General features: G+C 36.2%; 1 protein-coding gene across 4 annotated transcripts in view; it reads left to right on the forward strand.

The window, feature by feature from the left end:
* NUBPL (NUBP iron-sulfur cluster assembly factor, mitochondrial) overlaps window positions 1-19,882 on the forward strand; it is an 81,305-nt gene that overhangs the window by 55,971 nt on the left and 5,452 nt on the right. For 2 of the 4 annotated variants that reach the window (XM_072930207.1, XM_030274622.4), the window contains exons 8-10: window positions 5,900-5,985; window positions 11,495-11,615; window positions 15,523-15,605. In XM_072930207.1, coding sequence (XP_072786308.1) covers window positions 5,900-5,985; window positions 11,495-11,615; window positions 15,523-15,605 — 290 coding nt within the window. Of the gene's footprint in view, window positions 1-5,899; window positions 5,986-11,494; window positions 11,616-14,934; window positions 15,484-15,522; window positions 15,606-19,882 lie in introns of those variants that run through there. The other 2 variants (XM_030274623.4, XM_072930206.1) reach the window with 2 other exon arrangements.

Here is a 19,882-nt window from a genome sequence, read left to right on the forward strand (position 1 = left end):
CATTACGAACTGTCAGACTCAGTAGACTCTGTAAAATTAATTTAGAGACCAAAATACAGTATGAGTTTACACATTAATACCTCACACTCTTTCAGTATAAGTTCAAATTTCATTCTTTGCTCACGGAGTTTGATTTAACACATGTTTCCTGTTGAAGCTGAATTGATAGTGTATTCAGTGCAAGTTCTTTAAATTTTATTGTTTCTGGAAAAAGTTTCCAGGTATTCAGGAAAAAAATGTGAAGAATGGAGGCTTTGCAAGCTGGTCTTTCTGAGGTCTGGCAACAGTGGATAAGTGTATGCTAAGTACTAGGTCAACTGCAATTGCCTTGTTAGTTTTTAGACCAATTATTCTGAATAGGAAGAGCAAATTAGCCTAGTCTTCAGCTGACAATTGCTAAAAGTGAAAGAAATTCATATGAATAATAGTACTGCATTTTCCCCTCTAGCTATTTCTTCTGAAAAAAGTAAATGCTCAAATCTGCTCCTTACCATCTCCACCTCCAGGGGATAAAAGTAAACAACAGAATGGTTTGGGGAGCTGATTCTGAAGTAATCTCATTGTTTTCTTCTTTCTGCAGTAGACTCACTCTTTTGCCCAGTTCTCTTTTTGGATTGGGACCAATCATTTAAAGAAAAAAATAATATTCATTTGTCAGAGAGACTATTTGGACTTTGCTCTTGCTTAGTACAATTCTCCTAATAATCTAGACATGGTTGGCAAATGCCCTTGAAAGCAGGAGGTGGAATGGAGTTGAGCAGAAAAATGCTAATTCAGATAGCCAAGAGTGCAAAGTGCCAGTGTCTGTGAGGAATTAGCTTTTTGTTTTAGACCTATATTTTACAGATATTGCTTGTTCACAGATGTTATTATGAATACTTTCAGTGTTTTTACTTCACTAAATAAATACTTCATTGTAAATTGCATTAGTGTGACATGTGTTCAATTTACCATGACCAAAACCAAACATTTTACCACAGTGAGAGTTGTCTTTCCATATATTTCTCCATGTGGTCTGGTGTGTAATGGATGATATAATACTTATTGATCAGTATGGATGAAGGCAGTTTAGGTTTAGGGTGACAGCTTTATCCAGCTGACAGTTCCACTGAGCAGGAGGAGGAATATTGCTGTAAGATTTCTGTTCTCTTCATGTGGGCAAGTTGATAGTGTCCTGACCTTTTATGACCTGCTTAGTTCTTGGGCAGAAGAGGATGTGTAGCTGTCGGAAACATCCCCTGTCCGAGCAGTTGTTCAATGACTCCTCCAAGAAGAAGGTAGCAAGCAGGCTGGAAGTGTGATGCAGCCAGGATCCAGCCTTTGGGACAGTTCTGAGCTATATTAGGAGGTTGAAGTGAGGCTGAAAAATCACACTTTTGGCTCTTCTGAGTTGCTGTTTGTAATGAGATGCCACACACAAAAGCTGAAGGAACTTCTTTATAAAGGTTTATCCTAGAAGATGAACAATTTTCTAATGTTAGTTTATCTCTAATAGTTGCCAATTGAAAATACAGCAAAGACAGAAGTCTTTGATCTTGCAAGTTTTTTCCCTAAAAAAGTAAATCTTCAAGGGCAAAGATGTATTTCTAATTGCAAGCAAATTTAATCTATGAAGGGACAAATTTAGCACAAGGTCAGAGGGGCTCTGAAGAGATCCGTGGTAGAGAAGAGTGAGGTTAACCAGACTGTTTATGACTGGAAGATATAATCTAAAAGTCTGAATTTAATGCAGTGGAAAAGGTAGCAAAAACTACAAGAAGTGCATGAGTGGTGTGGTCAGATCAGGTCATCTACAGCTTTACTGAGGCTTGAATGTGGTTCCTTGCCAAGAGTGTTCAGTGGCTGTCAGTCAGCAGATACAATTATTCTGTGTCTTTATCCTCCAGAGCTCTGTCAGTCTCCCTGGTCAGTTATACTTTGCAGCTTTTGAGGTGGCTCTGTTTGCTAAGAGGCTGATATAAGACATGGTCTAATAGTGTGTGGTGGGAACCTTAATCTTGGATGAGACACACGTTGCCCGATTCTGAAATCTATCTGTGAAGACACTGGAGGGGAAAAAGAATATATTAGGGGCATCCTTTTCATCCTAAGGTAGACCTTCCACACTACTGCTGATGAGCTGAGCTGCTTTTTAGAGCTCTGTGTTTTTTGCTTGGGTACAAATTGACTATAGCTAAGTTTTAGTGAGATTTCACCTTATGCTTTATAACTCCAAGTATCTAATGTAAGCCCTAATGATGCAGTGAATATAGGTGATATTTTCTATACTCAGAAATTATAGGCTGTTTGAGTGCTTGTAATTTGCTGAATTTTCCACCAGAAGGGTACCAATGTTCTGTGTAGGCACATCTTTGTTAGTTAGGATTAGGGACCTGGGGTTGAAACAGAAAGGCAAACATCCGTGTTACAGGGTAGTGTGAGTTCTGTCTCTATATATAGTGTGTCCTAAGGATTAAAAATACAGTTAACATAGTTTTTACTAATACAATCTCCTTTGGAGTGCTGAGTCTAGTTCTGGATCCCTCAGTACATAGAGCTGCTGTAGGTAGACCAGCAAAGGACAAAGAGTAGGGTATGGCAGCATGTCACTTATCAGGGACCAGGGGCTGTTTAGCCTGGAGAAGACTGAGAGGGGATCTTATCAATGTATATAGGTATCTGAAGGGAGAGTGTCAAGAAGGATCTGGGCTCTTCTTGCTGGTACTGAGCAGTAGGAAGAGAGGCAGTGCGCAGAAACTGATGTACAGGAAATTCCACCTGAATGTAAGTAGGAACTTCTGTAATGTGCAGGTGGTTAAACACTGGAACAGGCTGCCCAGAGAGGTTGTGGAGCCTCCAGCTCTGAAAATACTCAGAAGTCATCTGGATAGACTCCTCAGTAATATACTCTTAGGGACCCTGCTTGAGCAGGGAGATTGGACTGCGTGATCTGCAGTGGTGCTTTCCAGCCTGACCCAGTCACAGATTCTGTGTGATTTGGTGAACATGCATCAGCTTTTTGTCAAAAGAAATACAGAGAAATTAAAAAAAAAAATTTGAATGCATGTGTAAGTAGGTAAGTCAGTTAACCATAAATGTGCTCTACTTAGATATCCTTAGTATGCTTAAGGCACAGAAAATATTTTTCTGCACACAGCTGCAGACACAGAATTTTTAGTATGTTTCACTATGTGATGTGATTTAGTCTTACAGTTTCTGCAGCATCTCCGTTCAATTTGTCAGCCTGAGTTTGTCTCATTCAGACACTTTTGTAAGCATGTCATGTACTGCTTCAAGAGACATACCATGTGAATGAATTCCATCATATTTTACTTTATTGATCAAAATAACTCTTTACTGTTTGATATTCCCATTAACTGTGTAGAGTCGAGATAGCAAGGAAAGTGTAGGCAGTGTTCTTTCTTGTTTATAATTTAAATCATTTTCTGAATTAAACATATGCAAACATTCAGGGAGGGGAGCACCATGAAAAGTCTCATTTTCCATATTTGGTTCCTGGTAAAGGAAATAATGCTGCAAATAATTTGAATTCTTGAACTTCAGGTTGGGTTTGTTGGACTAGCAGATGTACCAAAGAAAGAGAGAAGATACTTGTTTTATAGGGTGTTGGTGTTAGTCAGTACAAACTGGCTGTGAATAAATTTTGCCTGTAACTAGCTCAGAGTAAAAAGGAGAATAGGAGAGAAACAACTATTACACCCTCAACAGTTCTTGAGCATGTTGGCTTTCATTCTATGGAAGAAGCCATGGAAATTGTCCACAAGCATAATTTTAACTGATGTATTTCAGGAGCCAGAGGTTTTTTGTACAGACAGTTGGTGCTTGTGGCAACCCAAACTCTGTAATGTGCCATTGGGTTGTTTTGACATTTTTGGATTTTTCCGTTTGGATGAGAATTTGTTAGTAAAAGTGTGATTAAGGTGCTTGTGGTTCTAGTGGGTGTTTTTGTTGTGCATAGTCTGTCCTTCATGCCATGCCAATTATTAGATTCTTAAAACAATTAATAATGTACCAGAAAATGTGGACTTCATTTTTGTTGACTGCATATTAGGTTCTGTGTGAAGATCCAGGGAATGCTGAGCTAGCATCTTCAGAGAAGAGTGTGAATATAAGTGTGTGTATACACAAGGCAGTTATTTCCAATTTTTCTTAGAAAGAAAGCAGTAATAAGCATTTTTCAAGTATTGAAAGATTTTTGTTTTACAAATATGCAAAAGTCAAGGACACTGAGTCTAAATTATTTACTTGTGACCTGTGCTTTTAGGGAAAGGTGTGGAGTTGACCCTACATTTCAGTGCTGCTTGTAAAGTAACCCTGCGTTTGGTGAAATGAGGAGCTAATGTGATTTTAGTGTAACTGAAAAGCTTACACATTATTCTTTGTGATGCCATTGGATACAGGTTGGTTTGGGAATACCAGCAAATTAGTTGGGTGCCAGAGTTTGAGCAAATAGGGAAATTGCATTTGCTTGGTACATTACATGTGCTGTTCAGTTTTTGGACTTGTGTATAATACTGTGTGAGGCAGAGATTGGCAGCTTTTCAGGAGCGAGGTGCCAGATTGTATTTTTCTTTCACAAATTAGAGGTTAAGAATGCTGGCTGAAAACACTCAAACACGCTGTCAGGCGGTGTTTGGAAACGTCTGGCTGTCAGCAGGCAGGTTCCCAGCAGCAGGAGGATGGTGCAGGGGCAGGGCTCCCTGTCCCAGTGCTACCAGAGCCAGGAGTGCTCTCAGAATGCCAGGGCTTCTGGTGCTCTGGTCCCTGCCAGCTATGCCAGGGTTGCATGCCTCTGGAAATCTACCCAGAGGTAGATGAAACTCTTCCTTTGCCATTTACACTGAGGATTGGGAGCTGCAGACCCAGTAGGAATCTGTCCCAAGCATCTGTAATTCTCTGTTGTAATTGCTATTAGTATGAAGCTTGACATAAATTTTTTGTACATGTTTGGCACAATGTGACTTTATAGAAATCTTTTTGTTATAGAGACTTTTGACACTAGATGATCAATGTGAAACCAAAGCTAATCAATTGACCAGTAATGCTCCCTTGTGCATTACATTTTTATAAAATATGGACAAATGTGAACAGATTTTTGTTGCAAATTTTGAGGAAATAGCATTTGAAACCCCTGAGTATTTGGAAAAAGGTGTTCTTTGTAAAGTGATATGGAATATTCTGATGTCTGTATTGGTTTTTCATGCTGTATTAATCAAGAAGTAATACCAGTATAGGATAGTAACCTGTAGGCTTACTTTACTGTAGAATCTAACTTGGAGAAGGAGCTCTGGCTGTTTTTTATGCTTAATAACTCTCAGGAGTACTAATTATCAGATAACCTGGAGCCATGTCTAAACAGTGAGCAACACTTTATTCAAACCTAGTGCAAATGTGCATCAATTGGCCTCTTCCTTTGTGGTATCATTTATACAAATGCACTGTGTCTAGTGAGGCATGGTTCAAGAAGATGTAACAACAGTCTGATTACAAGCAGCTGCCTCCTGGTTTTAGAACAAGGCTTATTGTTAAATTAGAAGCTTTCAAATATAATTATGGCATGGGATTGTTACTGTTGTAGATATTCCCAGAGTACCACCTCTGCAATCTGTCAGCATGTGGATGGTTGTATGATACTAGGTAATTTTTCTAATTTAGAAAGTATAAATGGTTTCTACATAGAAAAAGTTATGATGAAAGTATCTTAAAAAAAGTGTTTTATCACTTCATATAATATCTCAGTTATTTTGATCATTGTATAATAAAAAAATAATTTTCTTCTTTAAATGCATATAACTGTGTGACTACTGTGAATTTAGTAGAATGTACTGAATACTTAAAATATTTAGCAGAATAATTAATAATATGCATTTTAATGGGATTTCATGTTTTCTTTTCCCAGGAGCTGTCATTGTCTCCACCCCACAAGATGTGGCTTTACTGGATGCACACAAAGGAGCTGAAATGTTTAGAAAAGTCCATGTACCTGTAAGTTTCTACATGAAAAATACTAGGGTTTTCTTTTTCCAAAATGTAAAAAAAAATTCCATATGCAGCAATAGGTGAACATTCAGAAATGACTTTAATTTAATAGATTCTAAGCCTTTTAACAAGATTTTATCTTTATATCTGTATCAGGAACTTGGTTAAATGGAAAAGAGAATTTTCTCGGGCAGAAGCCATAATAATAAATGATTTGTTTTAAGTCTGTTTAATCATGTGGAATGGATCAGAATGCTGAACAAAATATCTTAGGAAGTAAGGCATGCCTTTCAGTTATACTGTGTGTCCTCATTACATATCCTCTTCTCTGCAGTGTCTGTGTTGGGGTTTCAAATTTTATGAAATGTAGAAAAATAATTTATTGATATTTTTTAAGAAGCAAACTGAAAATTTTGTGGAAATATGCTTATATCTAGTTACTTTGCCATTTGGAGGACTCTTAACTATCATGACAAGTAGAAGACTGTCCAGTCACTACTTTCATGAGGTTTGCGTCTTATATCTTAGCTTACTTGTTTAAGAAATGAGAAATTTAAGAATATCCACAATTAGGAGAAAATATTAAATAGGCTGACATCCTTGACATGATATTTTCTCTGGGTGCTACAAGTTGCTAAGTAACTGAATGTAGTACTCTAGAATATGTTTATGTAGAGATTCATTTGTACTTTGAAATGGGCAGTTGATGAAAGAATACGATTTAAAATGCTTCCTTATCATAAACTGTAAGAAAAAAAGATATTTTCTCGTTTACCTGTGTGACGGTCACTTTTATTCTTTCTTAAGAAAGGAAGTTTCTTTCATAGCTAGTGTTTTCATAATTAAAAAAAATGCAAGAGAAAGTTGAAGTGAATGCTTTCCCTTTTTTAATTTACAGGCTGGCTTAACAAAAGAAATACTTTGAATTCCATATTACTAACTATTCTTTAAGCATATTTGCATCAAAATGGAAGTATTGTAACATTTATAATATGCCTCCAGAAGGAAAACAAGAGGAATAACATACAGAACTTTTTTTTTGATTTTATGTTTGGGTTTGTTCAAATATGTAAAATTATGTTCTTCAATTTAAATTGTGTTCAGGTTAGTACTGCACTGAATTTTCCTTTTGTTTTAATGAGAAATTACCCAGATTTCTTTCTAAAACTGTTTGGTTCAATGTCCTTTGAAGAGAATGGCCTCCGAAGAAAATTGAGCATTCTAGGATGGACTTGATTAATACTGATTTGACTAGTGGAAGATAAGATATTAATTATTATCTGTTTTGGTTCATTGGAATTATCAGATCCTGACAAATCAAGTGAGAAGTCACAATAAAGCTGTTACACCACATGTTGAGTTTGAATGCACTTGAACCAGTTATCAGGCCTTACATTTTTCATAAAGCTGCTTTATTTTATTCTACCCTGCTTCATTTTATTCTGCCCTGTATGTACATGTGTACAAATATGTCAATTACTTGAGTTTTAAAGCCGCTTCTGCCTATGTAGTACATTTCTAAATTTCAACAAAATATGAGGATCTAAAGAAAGTGAAGTGACATAATTTTTCATGAACAGACCTGAGGTTTGTCAAAGAGGTGGAATCTGCAGGTCTGTGCTAAAATTACATATCCTCATTACATAATTAACCAATCTTCAAATTTCTAAAATCTTTCATCTTTCAGAAAGTGCTTGCAAAGAGCTGACTTTTCAAAGAAGCAGAGGCTATAGGCTGCTGAACTCTGAGTATGCTTTCTTATATTTAATGAATTGTGGTCTCTCCCATGTACATACAGGCCTATGTATTCCACCTTCCCCTCACACCCACTGTTATTATTTATCAAAGACTCAGATGACACATATTACCACAGTAAAGTCACAGTTGTTAATGTTGTTTGTCCTTTTTTGAAATTGAAGTAGAATGACTGAAGGAACTAATGAAAATGTGGTGGAGAGTTAGCATTAAAACCAGGTTTACAGGGCAAAATTAAAATTTTCAATCTTAGGATGTAGTCACTAAAAGACATCTCTTGTGCAGTGGAGTACACCTACGCTTACAGTGAAGAAGTAATTCACAAAGTATTGCTGACTCCTATGAGAAGTTTCAATATTCTTGTATATTAAGCAAGTTTGGCCAATGTTTTCTTGTGTTCCCAAGAGTGACTCAAAGGGAATATTTTTGAGTAGTTATGAAAAAAACTGCCTATTTCCACCTGCTGAGACTGAGTTCAGTTCATTATTGTTTATCTTATCAATCATATCCCTGAAGGAGAAATCAGGGTTTTAGTTAGAACTGCAAATTTTCTGGAAGTTTCCTTGAATTGGAAGGTTGTGCCATGGATTTTGCAGGTTTCAAGAAACTGCTTAGATAAACTCAGCTATGTATTTCCTTCTGAGTTATACTAAAATGGCTTATTTGGCTATGTTCTTACTGTTTTTTCTGAAGCATCCAGAGTAATCAGCCACAATTATGGCTTCATATTGGGAGCAGATATTAGAGACAGAACTTGCTCAGTATAAGATGAAAGGTAGGAAGACAGAAATATTGTGCATGTTTGCTTGAAGCCCTTCAATGCAAAGTGACTGACTGACACGGGGAGTTGATGGCAGAGGAACTGTAACACTGTCGTTTCAGTCCCCATCAGACTGAAGTCAGACCTCAACACCATCTGTCCTTAAGTACAGTGAGTAAATGACTGAAGTTGGTTTCTCAGGAATTGTCTCCTAATGTAAATACAGAGAGCTTTCATTTCATCACTGTATTTTCTTTAACTTAGAATGTTGTATATTTGGATTTAAGCATGATTTATTGTGTAACCAAAAGGTTAGCTGAGCACAAGAAGTATGTAAACATTCAGAAACTGTGTGCAGATAACTCATAATGAAAGGGTTCTTCATTTCCTGTTATTTCTTGCCAGATGCCTCTTCACTGTTTAAAATAACAATTAGACTAAATGGAATGCAGCTCTATGCTGCTGCCATAGGTTAGCTCCTGTATCGTGGTGCAGAGAAGTTTTCATGTCATTCCTGAGCCAAGTTTGCCAAGCTCAGTGAGAACTAGAATAGAAGTCACCCACACTTACAAAATAGTTTGTGTAGACAGTAACAGCTGCTTTGAAGCTATTACAAGTCTATTATTTGAGCAGGAAAATGCAGGTTATTACCAACTTCATTGGCAAGACCTATTACTTTGTAGATTTAAAAGCTCTGAAGGTCATAAGGAGCTTCTTTCTGTAAATATATGTGCAGAAATATGCATGGTAGAAATACACTTCAGCAGTAAAATTGTGTATTTGGAAATATTCTATATTATACTAGATTTTTTCCAGTGGCATCTTCATATTCCAGAAGAATAAATTATATATTATTAAATATGCACTATTTATTTGCTGACAAACAGGACTAACACGGAAAAATTAAAATTATTGGGTAATGCTGAAATGTCATTTCCTTTTAGTAAGGTTTATTTAAATGGAAACAAAAAAGGACAGTGTATAAGGCCTCTAAAACTGGTCTAGTATTGGAGATACAGCTGTGTCTCAGCATTTGCTTTTGTATTGGCTGAAGGACTTCTTAGTTACTAGGTTATTAAACTATGAATGAAACAGCTGTAATAGTTCTTAGCTATTCACAAAACAATAGTAGACTACATAAATTTTTCTTTGATAAATTTGCTGAATCATAACTGTTGTATGCGTGCTTTGAAGAGAACAGAAGTTCAAACCCCAGGATACCTGAAAATGAATTAAAGTGTAAATTTCAAATTGCTTTTTGTTTTCCCCCATGTACTCTCAAAAATGGCCTCCATATATCCTGGAGGATATTTTTCTTTTGTCAAAATAATATTTTTCTTTTGTCAAAAATACACCTTTCAGTGTTCTTCAGTTTACCAACAGAGTAAAAACTCCATGATTTGACTTTAGGGGAGAGCAGGATGAATGCCTGCTTAGAGGTCATCTGTAGAAGGCTGTGGCTGTGCAGGTCCCTTTTTACTGTTCCCTCACCTTATACCCTTGGACATGTATTATTTCATGTCTCTACTAATGTAAGAACTGGATGATAAATTTACCTGTAATAATGTCCCAGTGAATAGAATCTTGTTCCTCTTGCTTCTCTGACAGTCCCTGGGAGAGAGTAGAAAAGGGGAAAAGTCAGTTTGAGGTGTAGGTAGGTAAAGGTTGAGGTGGAAGTAGGTAAACTTTTTAAAAAATGTATCTTAAAATGGTCCTTGCATTAAACCATCTGAGAGTTTTACATAAGTAAAGGAAGATGTATCAAATATACTTTTTGGTGTAGAAAAAGCAGGTGACCATTTTGATAAATTTCAGCTTATAGCCAAGGAAACTTTTATTATGTTATTGTAAATAACATACTTTCTTATTTTAAGTTCATTGCCAGAAGTTGTACATTCACTTTTAATTAAATACATTTGTTGGTTGCACTGAACACTGCTGTTTCCTCCTAGGTATGCTTCATTAGCATAGTGGATATGTTTCTTCTCTAATAACTGCGAGACCACCTTGTTCAAGCACAAAACCAGGAGGTTCAGGAAATTGTAGAAGTACAAAATACTACAAAGTAAATAGTAATATACATGGTGTATTATAAAGTTCAGCTATAGTGTATGTGACTTATCTAGGTAATGTATAAATCTGAAAGTGAAATGTTGTAACATTGCATGTCTTAAAGCAGACATTCTGTTTCTTAGCAGGTGGATAGAAATTTCCATCCTGTAGCATTTGAATACTGTATTCATCACTTCTGGAAATTTTGCTCTGTCTCAATGAAGAGTTTTGTTTACTATGTGAATAAAAGGAGATTATTAGCATTATTTCACATTGTGAAAGATGATTCTTTGTGTGAATGACTTGGTAAATTTTTGTTTGATGTATTTTATAAGGATGATGTGGAAAACCTGGCATCAGTGGGAAGGAACCCAGAGTGTGGGTATTCGATTTTTATGCTATGGGTTTTGCCACTTAGTTTCAGATAATTATTTCTGTTGTTTGATCTTTAAAATGTGTTACTGCTCTTCAGAAGAAAAACAAATCTGGTTCTTTTTGAAAACATTTCCCTACAGGATTACTTATAAAAATACCTTAAAAGCACGTCTGATTTGAAATTTCTTGTAATGGTATGTTTTTATTTTGTCTTTCCTGAAAAATGGGAAGTACAAAACTAAAATACAGCATGAAAATTCTTCCAGTATTCAGAGTTTGAAAATGAAATACTGGCAGGGAGAGTTCTTGGCAGGTTAGGTTTGTGCAAGTACTTTTTGTTACAAATAAGGCTGTTAGTCTTCAAGAGGTATAAATGTGAAGAAATTGAAATAATGCACAGATGATGGTGCTACTGAGATGACTAATAAGAGCTGATAATGCTATTGAGTCTGATTCCTTTTCTAAATAACCACGCTGTGTTGGTTCTTAGTAGATAATCTATTCTGTATTATCAGAGATGAATAACGGAAATACCACAGCTTGGTTTGAGCATCCTTTCCTTTCCTTTGACAGGTTTTAGGACTGGTTCAAAATATGAGTGTTTTCCAATGTCCCAAATGTAAGCATGAGACACATATTTTTGGAACTGATGGCGTAAGAGATCTGGCAAAAACCCTTGGACTGGATATTTTGGGTAAGAATATGGAAATGATTTTATTTTCGAAGAAAAATTTAATGGTGTGCATGAAGCATTAACTGATTGATGAAACTGCATATCCTAGATTACTTTGGATTCAGACTGTTTTCAGATATAATGGGACTAACAAGTAGTATGCTCTGTTCCTTGTCAGCCTTGTAATGGTGATGTTGATTGTATATGAAATTTCTTGAATTGCACCTTAAATCTTTGTATTCACAAATAATTCAGAACATGAACTGTTTTGTTATCAATGTGCTATATTACCTGAAATTCATTATGTGCTTGACTATACAGCAATTTTTACAAATAACCAAGAATTCTCTTTAGTCTTAGGACAGACCTAAACTCTGTCTAGTAATATCAATTAATGTTTTTGCATTTATTTTGTTTAAATGAAATGAGTTGTTACATATTGACTCAGTGGAGGCCTTACAGCAGCTTTCTGGTATGTAAACGTGTCTTAAAAGAAAGCTGGAGGCTTTTTGCAAAGGCAGGCAATGATAGGGCAATGGAGAATTTATTTAAACTGAAGTAGGGTAGATTTAGATTAGTTATTAGGAAGAAATTCTTTACTGTGAGGGACTGGCACAGGTTGTCTAGAGTCATGGGTGCTCAATTCCTGAAAATGTTCAAGGCTAAGTTGGATTGGGCCCTGAGCCACTTGCTCTACTTGAAGGCATCCCTGTCCATGGAAGGGGGCTTGAAATTAAATGATTTTAAGGTCCCTTCTAACTTAAACCATTCTATGATTAGCTATGATTAAGCTATCTGTCATGCCTGCAGGCTAAAATACACATGGATCTTTAAAGTATACATCAGTGATTTAAAAAGGCATGGTTCAACCTGTGCTGTAAGTAAAGAATATAACACAGCATAATTAAGTTGGTAAATGGGGTAATTGCATGTGCTAATGATGTGTTTCCATATATTACTCTAATTACCTCAATGATTTTCCATAGCTAATTCATTAAAAGGAACCAGGAAGCTCACTTAGGAAGATCAACACAAAAACATCAAGGTCTGACATAGACTTAAGATAGCAAGGCAACACATAATTAAAGACATGCTTTTGGGCTATCTTTTAGTTTTCTGAATATGTAATGAGTTGTGATCAGAGCCCAAGGGGACTTATACAGCCCTGGGTTATGTGGATGGATGCACATGCTCTGCAAGCCATTGAATCAAACATGCATTTAGATACGCAGGCACGAATAATGTACCATGGCATTGGTCCCATAGGTGTTTTTTTTTATTTCCTAAGAGCGCAGAACTGATTGTGATTGGATTTAATTAGGAGTGATGGGAGAGATGTACAGATTTAGCAGGGGATAGATGAAATGTACAAAATAAAGCAGAGTGAAGTTTAACTTCAAACTGTCAATGCAAAGCCAGACTAAGATTAATAATAATGCCCCAAGGGCTAAATTTTGAATTACAGTACTTGATCTGATTAGTATGCTCCTCCTTCCAGGGATGGCCATTACATAATAATAGCATATGGTATTGTAAGAATTACTGCTTACAGATTTTACGTTAATCCATCCCAAATTGAAGTTTCATCTCAGTATTCCTTGAATCCTGCCCAAAAATCTTGAAGATGTTTTTACATATGTATCTGTAAAGTGCATATATTTAAAATTAGTGATTCTGAATTTATTTTGCCAATATTTTCTGACACTTATGGCTGTTCTGTTTGTTTAGATAGGTACCTAGTCCTTCTTGGAAACCCAACAAGATGCTTGTCAGCCAACATCTGACAAATTTTACGGGCTAACAATGTGCAGGATTGAAAAGCATCATCCTTCCACTTGCTCGGAGTTGGCTGTCATTAGTTTTACTGAATTTTTGTTTATGGCAGAAGACAATTAGCAGTTGCCAGGAGACTTTTAAGTGAAGTCCGTTATTTCGTATACTTCTGATTGTCTTGTATTTTTACTGTTCTCTAAAGGAATATGTGACAAAGTTTGTGAGAGACTTTTTGCTGCTGATTTTTCCTCTCCCCATGTCTGAAATTTTTTTCCTGAAGCTTGAGGGCTGTAACCGTGACCAGAAAGCTATGCTATTGGTATACATGATACTGAGATAATAATTTCTGTATTCCATCCTGACCTTTGCAATTCCTGACTTTTTTAACACCATCTGGTTCCTGATGATCAGCAATGACTGCCAGATTTTTAAAATTCTTTGATTTTTCTTCCTACAGGAAATTTAAATTAATCTCTTTCTTTGCAGTCAGCAGTAGTTAATATCAGAAAAACTTAACATGTTGAGCTCCCATTACATTGGGTAGTGAAGAATAGTGCAAAAGTTTTATCTTCCTCAAACTCTTACCACCCAAACAGCTATGCAGATGGTTTTGATGTCTTCTGCTTAAATTAGGAATTTTTGATTTTTTAAAATTATAATGCATAGTGCATTTTTTTGTCTTCGGACAGCACTTCTGTTCTTACAAGTCCTGTATGCTCCTGTAGTACCGTCACATGTTTGTAAGTCTAAGGAGGAAAGGAGAGAGGCTGCTATTTTTTAATTATTGGAGATTATTATTAAGCTGATGTTGAAGAACTATTTTTCATTACCAAAACATCCTTAGGAAAAAAGAGAAGATTAGTCTTTACATAAAATAAGAGTAGGAAGTGAATATCAGGGAGATTTACAAATTAATGTTATTCAATTCAGAATGATTATGGGTTAGAAAACTTTCAGAGGACTCCCTGAATTTTTAAAAACTGAATACATGAACAGACTATTATACCTAAATTTAATAATTACTAAATAAATAAGAAAAAAAATTTAGGGAAATGGACTGTAAATATCCTAAATAATAATAATGTTCTTCAAAGATTCAGCACATTAATCATGGAGCCACAGCTTTTGTGTTTACTATTTGTTTGTATTCCTATTTGCTTTGAGTTTGGGTTTTTTTATATCTTAAAACTTGTCAATTTCCATACAGTTTTTTAAACTGTTTATTTTTCTGAATACATTGACTCTCAGTAATTTACACTGGCCTTGATTTGAGTTAAATCAGTTTGCTAAAATGTATGAATTAAACTGATATGATTTCTGATATGTCAGGATTGAACTAAGGTAGACTGTTCTGTCTTCAGCTATCCATAATGTAAAATGTAGCTATGTCTTCCAGTAAAAGAAAGTTGGTCTTCAATTCACTTCAAAATTATTTATATAGCAGTAAACATAGGAATCTCCAAGTTTTTTGTAGTGGTGAAATATGTGTTTCAGAAAGTATGTCTCAGAATGGAATAGGGCTGCTCTAATTGATTCTCCTTTAGAACATTCCTTTCCTCTCTGGCAGTTCCCTGCTCATTATAAAAGCAGAATATAAAGAAGATTTCTGTTGGCAAGAAGAATGAACTGAATAGTTGTCCACCTTTGAATTGGATCCAAGGCCTAATAAGGACAAAAACAAATGCTATTATTTGGAAATTAAGTATTCAAAGAAGTCTTTGAACAGTGATTAAAATCTTAAAACAGCACTGAAAAGAACTTACAATGAGGAGATAGGCTGAACAGTAAGTTGCATGATGAACAGTTGCCTAACACTCAGACAATTTATTTCACATAAACAAAATAATTTGTATCTCAGCCTGTATTTTTCTGTGTTTGAAGCAAAAAGCCCTTCCTTCTCTAATAAATGACTAAAACATGGTCCTTTCTATTCAGAAAATGAGAAATCCAAAATATGTTTGGCATTAATCATTATGGTTATAAGGAAACTATACTGCAGCCAATTTTCATTTTAAATGCTAATTTTTGGAGATAAAGCAATTCAAAGAGTATACTGAATGGGAATTGGATTTCAAGTTGCTTTAAGGTTATTTTAAGGAAACATTTAAGAAATACTAGGTGTTCACATATGTGTGTCTTGGTATTTTTGATGCAGGAGATGTTCCACTACACATTAATATACGGGAGACGTGTGATTCAGGACAGCCTGTTGTGATCTCTCAGCCTCAAAGTGATGCTGTAAGTTTGGTGCACTGCACTTAAACAACAGAAAGCTCTCCTCTGAAAGTGAATGGGGAGTGCTGCTTCTTACTGCTGTTTGGAAATAAACGGGTTTTTGAATGAAGTAAGGAAATAAAGTAAAAGAAGGCAGTACCAGTAAGTAACTCAGGCCCTTGATTTTGGGGTGCTGGTCATCTGTTCTGCTTCTGTGGGTTTGGTTTTGTTTAATTAAGCTGAATCATTCAGAATAGGGAAGATTTGATCCAGATCCTGGCACGCTAAGAGGAGGAAGGTCAGTGTCAAGCCTCATGAGACCTTGCAGCTAATGTAGATCCTTTAAAACTGTTGGTTAACCCTTTGGTAGCTGAGCCTGGAATGTGTCAAAGGGTCTTACCCAAAGATGTTTAGAACAGAACTTCATATTGTCAGTACCTGGGTTGTATTTAGCAGGAAATGGAGCAATTTACACACAAGAGGAAATGGATTTTTTCAGTGTATTTACCATAACATTCTATTGTCAATGGAAAATGCAAGTTGGTGAGGTAGTGGGAGTCAAATAAGCAAATCTGTAAAGAAAAATATTTGCACATACAAAATTTCATTAATGCTGATAGAGTAATGTTTTCCTGTCTGATACTTTCTTTCTCTGCTAGCGTTTGTCTGCCAGGCTCTGTAGGGCAGGGTGCTGTACACAGTGTATGGCATAATGCAGCCCCACTCTTGACTGCTGCTTAGATGTAAAGATATATAGTGAAAAAATGATGAATGCTGATAACAGATGGTAGAATCAATTCACAATAAGGTAGACTGTACCTGTGGAACATGTGAATATTAGTAGCTTTTTCAATATCATGATTGCTAGGCACATGCTGAAATGTGTTTTTTCCTTCCCAGTATTTTAGAAGGAAAAAAAAAGGGAGGAGGAGAGCATTGACATTGTTAATCCAGTGTTATTAACATACTGAGCAGGTTTCTGGAAGAATAGTGACAGTCTTAAAATTGTAATTTTGTTTTGAAAGAGAAGAGGCAGCACTGTGGTGTGTTGACTTCTAATTGAATGCCATGTTTCTGCTAGGTTTGGGCAAGGCCCATGGTAGGGAATAATGTAGAGATCTTGAGTCCAGGTCTATCTGAATAGGAATCTCTATAATCCATATGGTCATTTCTTTCTGGGAGATTTGATCTGCAATGTGGAGGTTTGAATGAATGTATGGCTTTGGTCAAAGCTGAAATAAAACATCTGGAAACTGAGATGGAAGGCTCACAGTATCTGAACTCTGTAATAACCAAGAGTCTGTAGCCTGCTGGACTGTTGAGCGAAGAACTCAGACATGTTTGGGATAGCATTCTGAAAAGAAAAAGGCAAGAAAGTCTGTTGTGTTGCCATCTGTTCCTCCTTGAACTATGTTCTTGATAACAAAAGGGTGGGTTATAATCACCATTTGTGGCAATTAAGTTAAATATGCAGAGGAATAAAGATTGACAAATATGTGTGACTCTGGGGAAAACTCTTAATATCCTTCTCTGCCTTTGTGTCTTTGAGATAATAATTCTCCTCAGAGAATGTGTTTTTTTAAAATGTCACTAATCTTTATAGAATGGAAAAGAATTTTCCTTCATCCCTGGTTTTCTTCTCATTTTAAAGATTGAAAAAATATCGTTCTCTTATTTTCAAAGAAAAGTTAAATTCTTAGCACATAACTGATGGTGGGAGAGGTTATATAAGGTCAGATTCTAATCTTTAATACATGACAGTCATCACCATGTTTCACAAATAAACTGAAATTGTGACTATTCATGCATTAGCAACTTTTCAGATAGAGAACAATGTCTGCTGAAATTCTCTGCTCTTGTTGCTTAAATGTGCAGGGGATTTTCATGCAAAATTCTATGCTGATTTTGTTAGAACACACTTACAAATCAAATACAGAATCACAGACCTGAAATAATACCTACCAGATTCAAACAGTAGGGAACAGGGATGCTGATTGACTTCTTAGAAACCCAGCATGTTGTCACACCTTTTGAGCTCTTTCAAGCCTAGAATAAAATGTTTTCTAAAATATGTCAGTTAATACATTTTTGCTTACCCATCTGCCATGGGGTTCATCTTGCCGTGCAGATAGATAAAAGTATATCTCTGACTTTACACTAGAATTTCAAAATGTCTAAGCAAACTTGTCTAAATTTATTATTTTAAAGCTTAGATGTAGTTGGTGGAGAAGGGGTTTCCTTTTCACAAATGACAAGGAAATTACTAAGATCTAAAAAAGGAAATTACTTGTAGAATGGTACACATGTGAACTTAGAAAGCTCTTCCTTGGGGAAGGCACAGAATACATGAGACTAATCTGCTTATGGAAAGTATTGACAATATAGCTAAAGGATAGGAAGGCTTGATGGCTGGAGTTCTCTTGGTGAAGCTTGAGGCAGTCCCCTGGGAGAAATAACAGTGCTGCTAAAATGATTTTGCTCTTGGTATAACATTGTCTGTGTCAGTGTTTCTGTTTGCTTAGTTGTTTAAATTGTGGCTTTTTCTGTGGCTTTTTCTTAATATTCTTCTTTGATACAACTTTGTGATGTAGAAATGGAATATTGCTGTACTTGCATGGTCAGCCTAATGTAACAGCTGGGAGTGACCCAAGATCCTCTACAAGAAGCTTATAATTTCTTACTTTAATCAACAGTGAGGGTTTACCTTCTGGAGTGAGACCCTTCTGGAGATTAATTGAGCATTTTTCTCCTCCATCACACTGTGGAGGTGGATTAGCTGGCCAAAGCTCCATTTTTTTGCTCAAACGTGCAAGAGTCACTGGACAGCAAAAGCTTGTAAATGAAAATCAGGAATGCTGCTAAAATGGTAGAATTGGGGAAAAAATATAAGGGAAAAGGTAGAATAGGGAAAACTAATGAGGAATCACTGAAACTAGGTGAAATCAACTATACTCAGATGTACTGGATCTTCCTATGGACCATGGGAAAGGAGCCAGAAGCAAAACAGGTGTTTGGAAGGGGCATCCTGAAGCTTGCAGGTAAGAAGACTGGAGGCACAGCAAGAGATATAAAACATGATTAATTGCAATGGAGTTATTCTTCCATCAAAGGAGCTGCTTAAATGCCCAGTAAACTCTCCATCACACCAGGAGAAAGATAAATAGAGGTTCGTGTGAGCTCTTCCTTCTGTGAGTATAAAGCCCAGAGACTTAGGGAGCAGTTGGTGGTTATTTTGTGAGGAATTCTTGGTAGAAACTTTGGGTATATCACAGCCTGGACGGCACAGTGGATTTATCAATACCTTAGCAGAACAGAGAGGCCATCTGTGATTGTTGAGCACCAAACTCCTGCCTGTCACCTCCCACCTCAAACAAGTACAAAATACATTTGATGTACCAGTATGTCCATTCACATCCTGTGAATGTTGAAGGATTTTAAGGTGAAGGATTCTGAGTCCCATAAATTGCACACTGATTTATAAGGGAAGAGATTAAAGCCCAGTCAGGTGGAAAGCAGATGCACAATGCATCAGCAGTCTGATGGAACAGAGCAAAATAAGTCTAGTTAATAATCCCTTTTCAATTAAATCAGAACGTTACAAACCTTGCTGTGGTGTCATCCAAACAGACAACTCAAATTTGTATTCAGAGACATTTCTTCTGTAGAATGCTTATGAAAGGGTGATACATAAATAGGGTAAAAACATATAACCTTTTAAAGATTGTGAGAAGTAGTTGGAGAAAATTTTGAGTACTGGTAGCAAATAGTCATAGAATCCTTTTTTGTGGTTTAGTTGTCATCACTAATTCCATTTAATGAGTGGTCAATCCAGGGAGTGATATTTTTAAAAGAAAAGCAAACCTTAAAGAAGGCTGCATGGTATGATTTATGATACGCCTTTATCATCAAGGCTTCCTTTGAATCATCACAGTAGCATTTGGTACATGTAGGTTCAGATCCTTCATTCAGGGTGTAGACAGTACAATGCATCATCAGACCCTCATTTATGGTTCTGTCTGCTGAAGAAAATGCTGAGTGTAGGATAGTCTGTTTGAAGGATGTTACAGTGCATTTGATTTGCACTGTTGTACTTACCCGTGTTTTTTGGGCAGGATGTGTTTTTAGATGTCTGCAAGGGCACCTTGGGTTAGCAGTATTACCCCGCTGGGGCTGCCCCTAAGAATGGTTGGGCTGTTGCAACTGCTGATATATAGGATTAATTGGAAGTCTCCTATGAGCACTGAGGATTTTTCTTTGAGATTTTAGCTTTGTAAATCCAGCTTACTTACCTGTCTCCTCTA

The sequence above is a fragment of the Taeniopygia guttata genome, chromosome 5 (genome assembly GCF_048771995.1).
Source record: "Taeniopygia guttata chromosome 5, bTaeGut7.mat, whole genome shotgun sequence".
NCBI lineage: Eukaryota > Metazoa > Chordata > Aves > Passeriformes > Estrildidae > Taeniopygia > Taeniopygia guttata.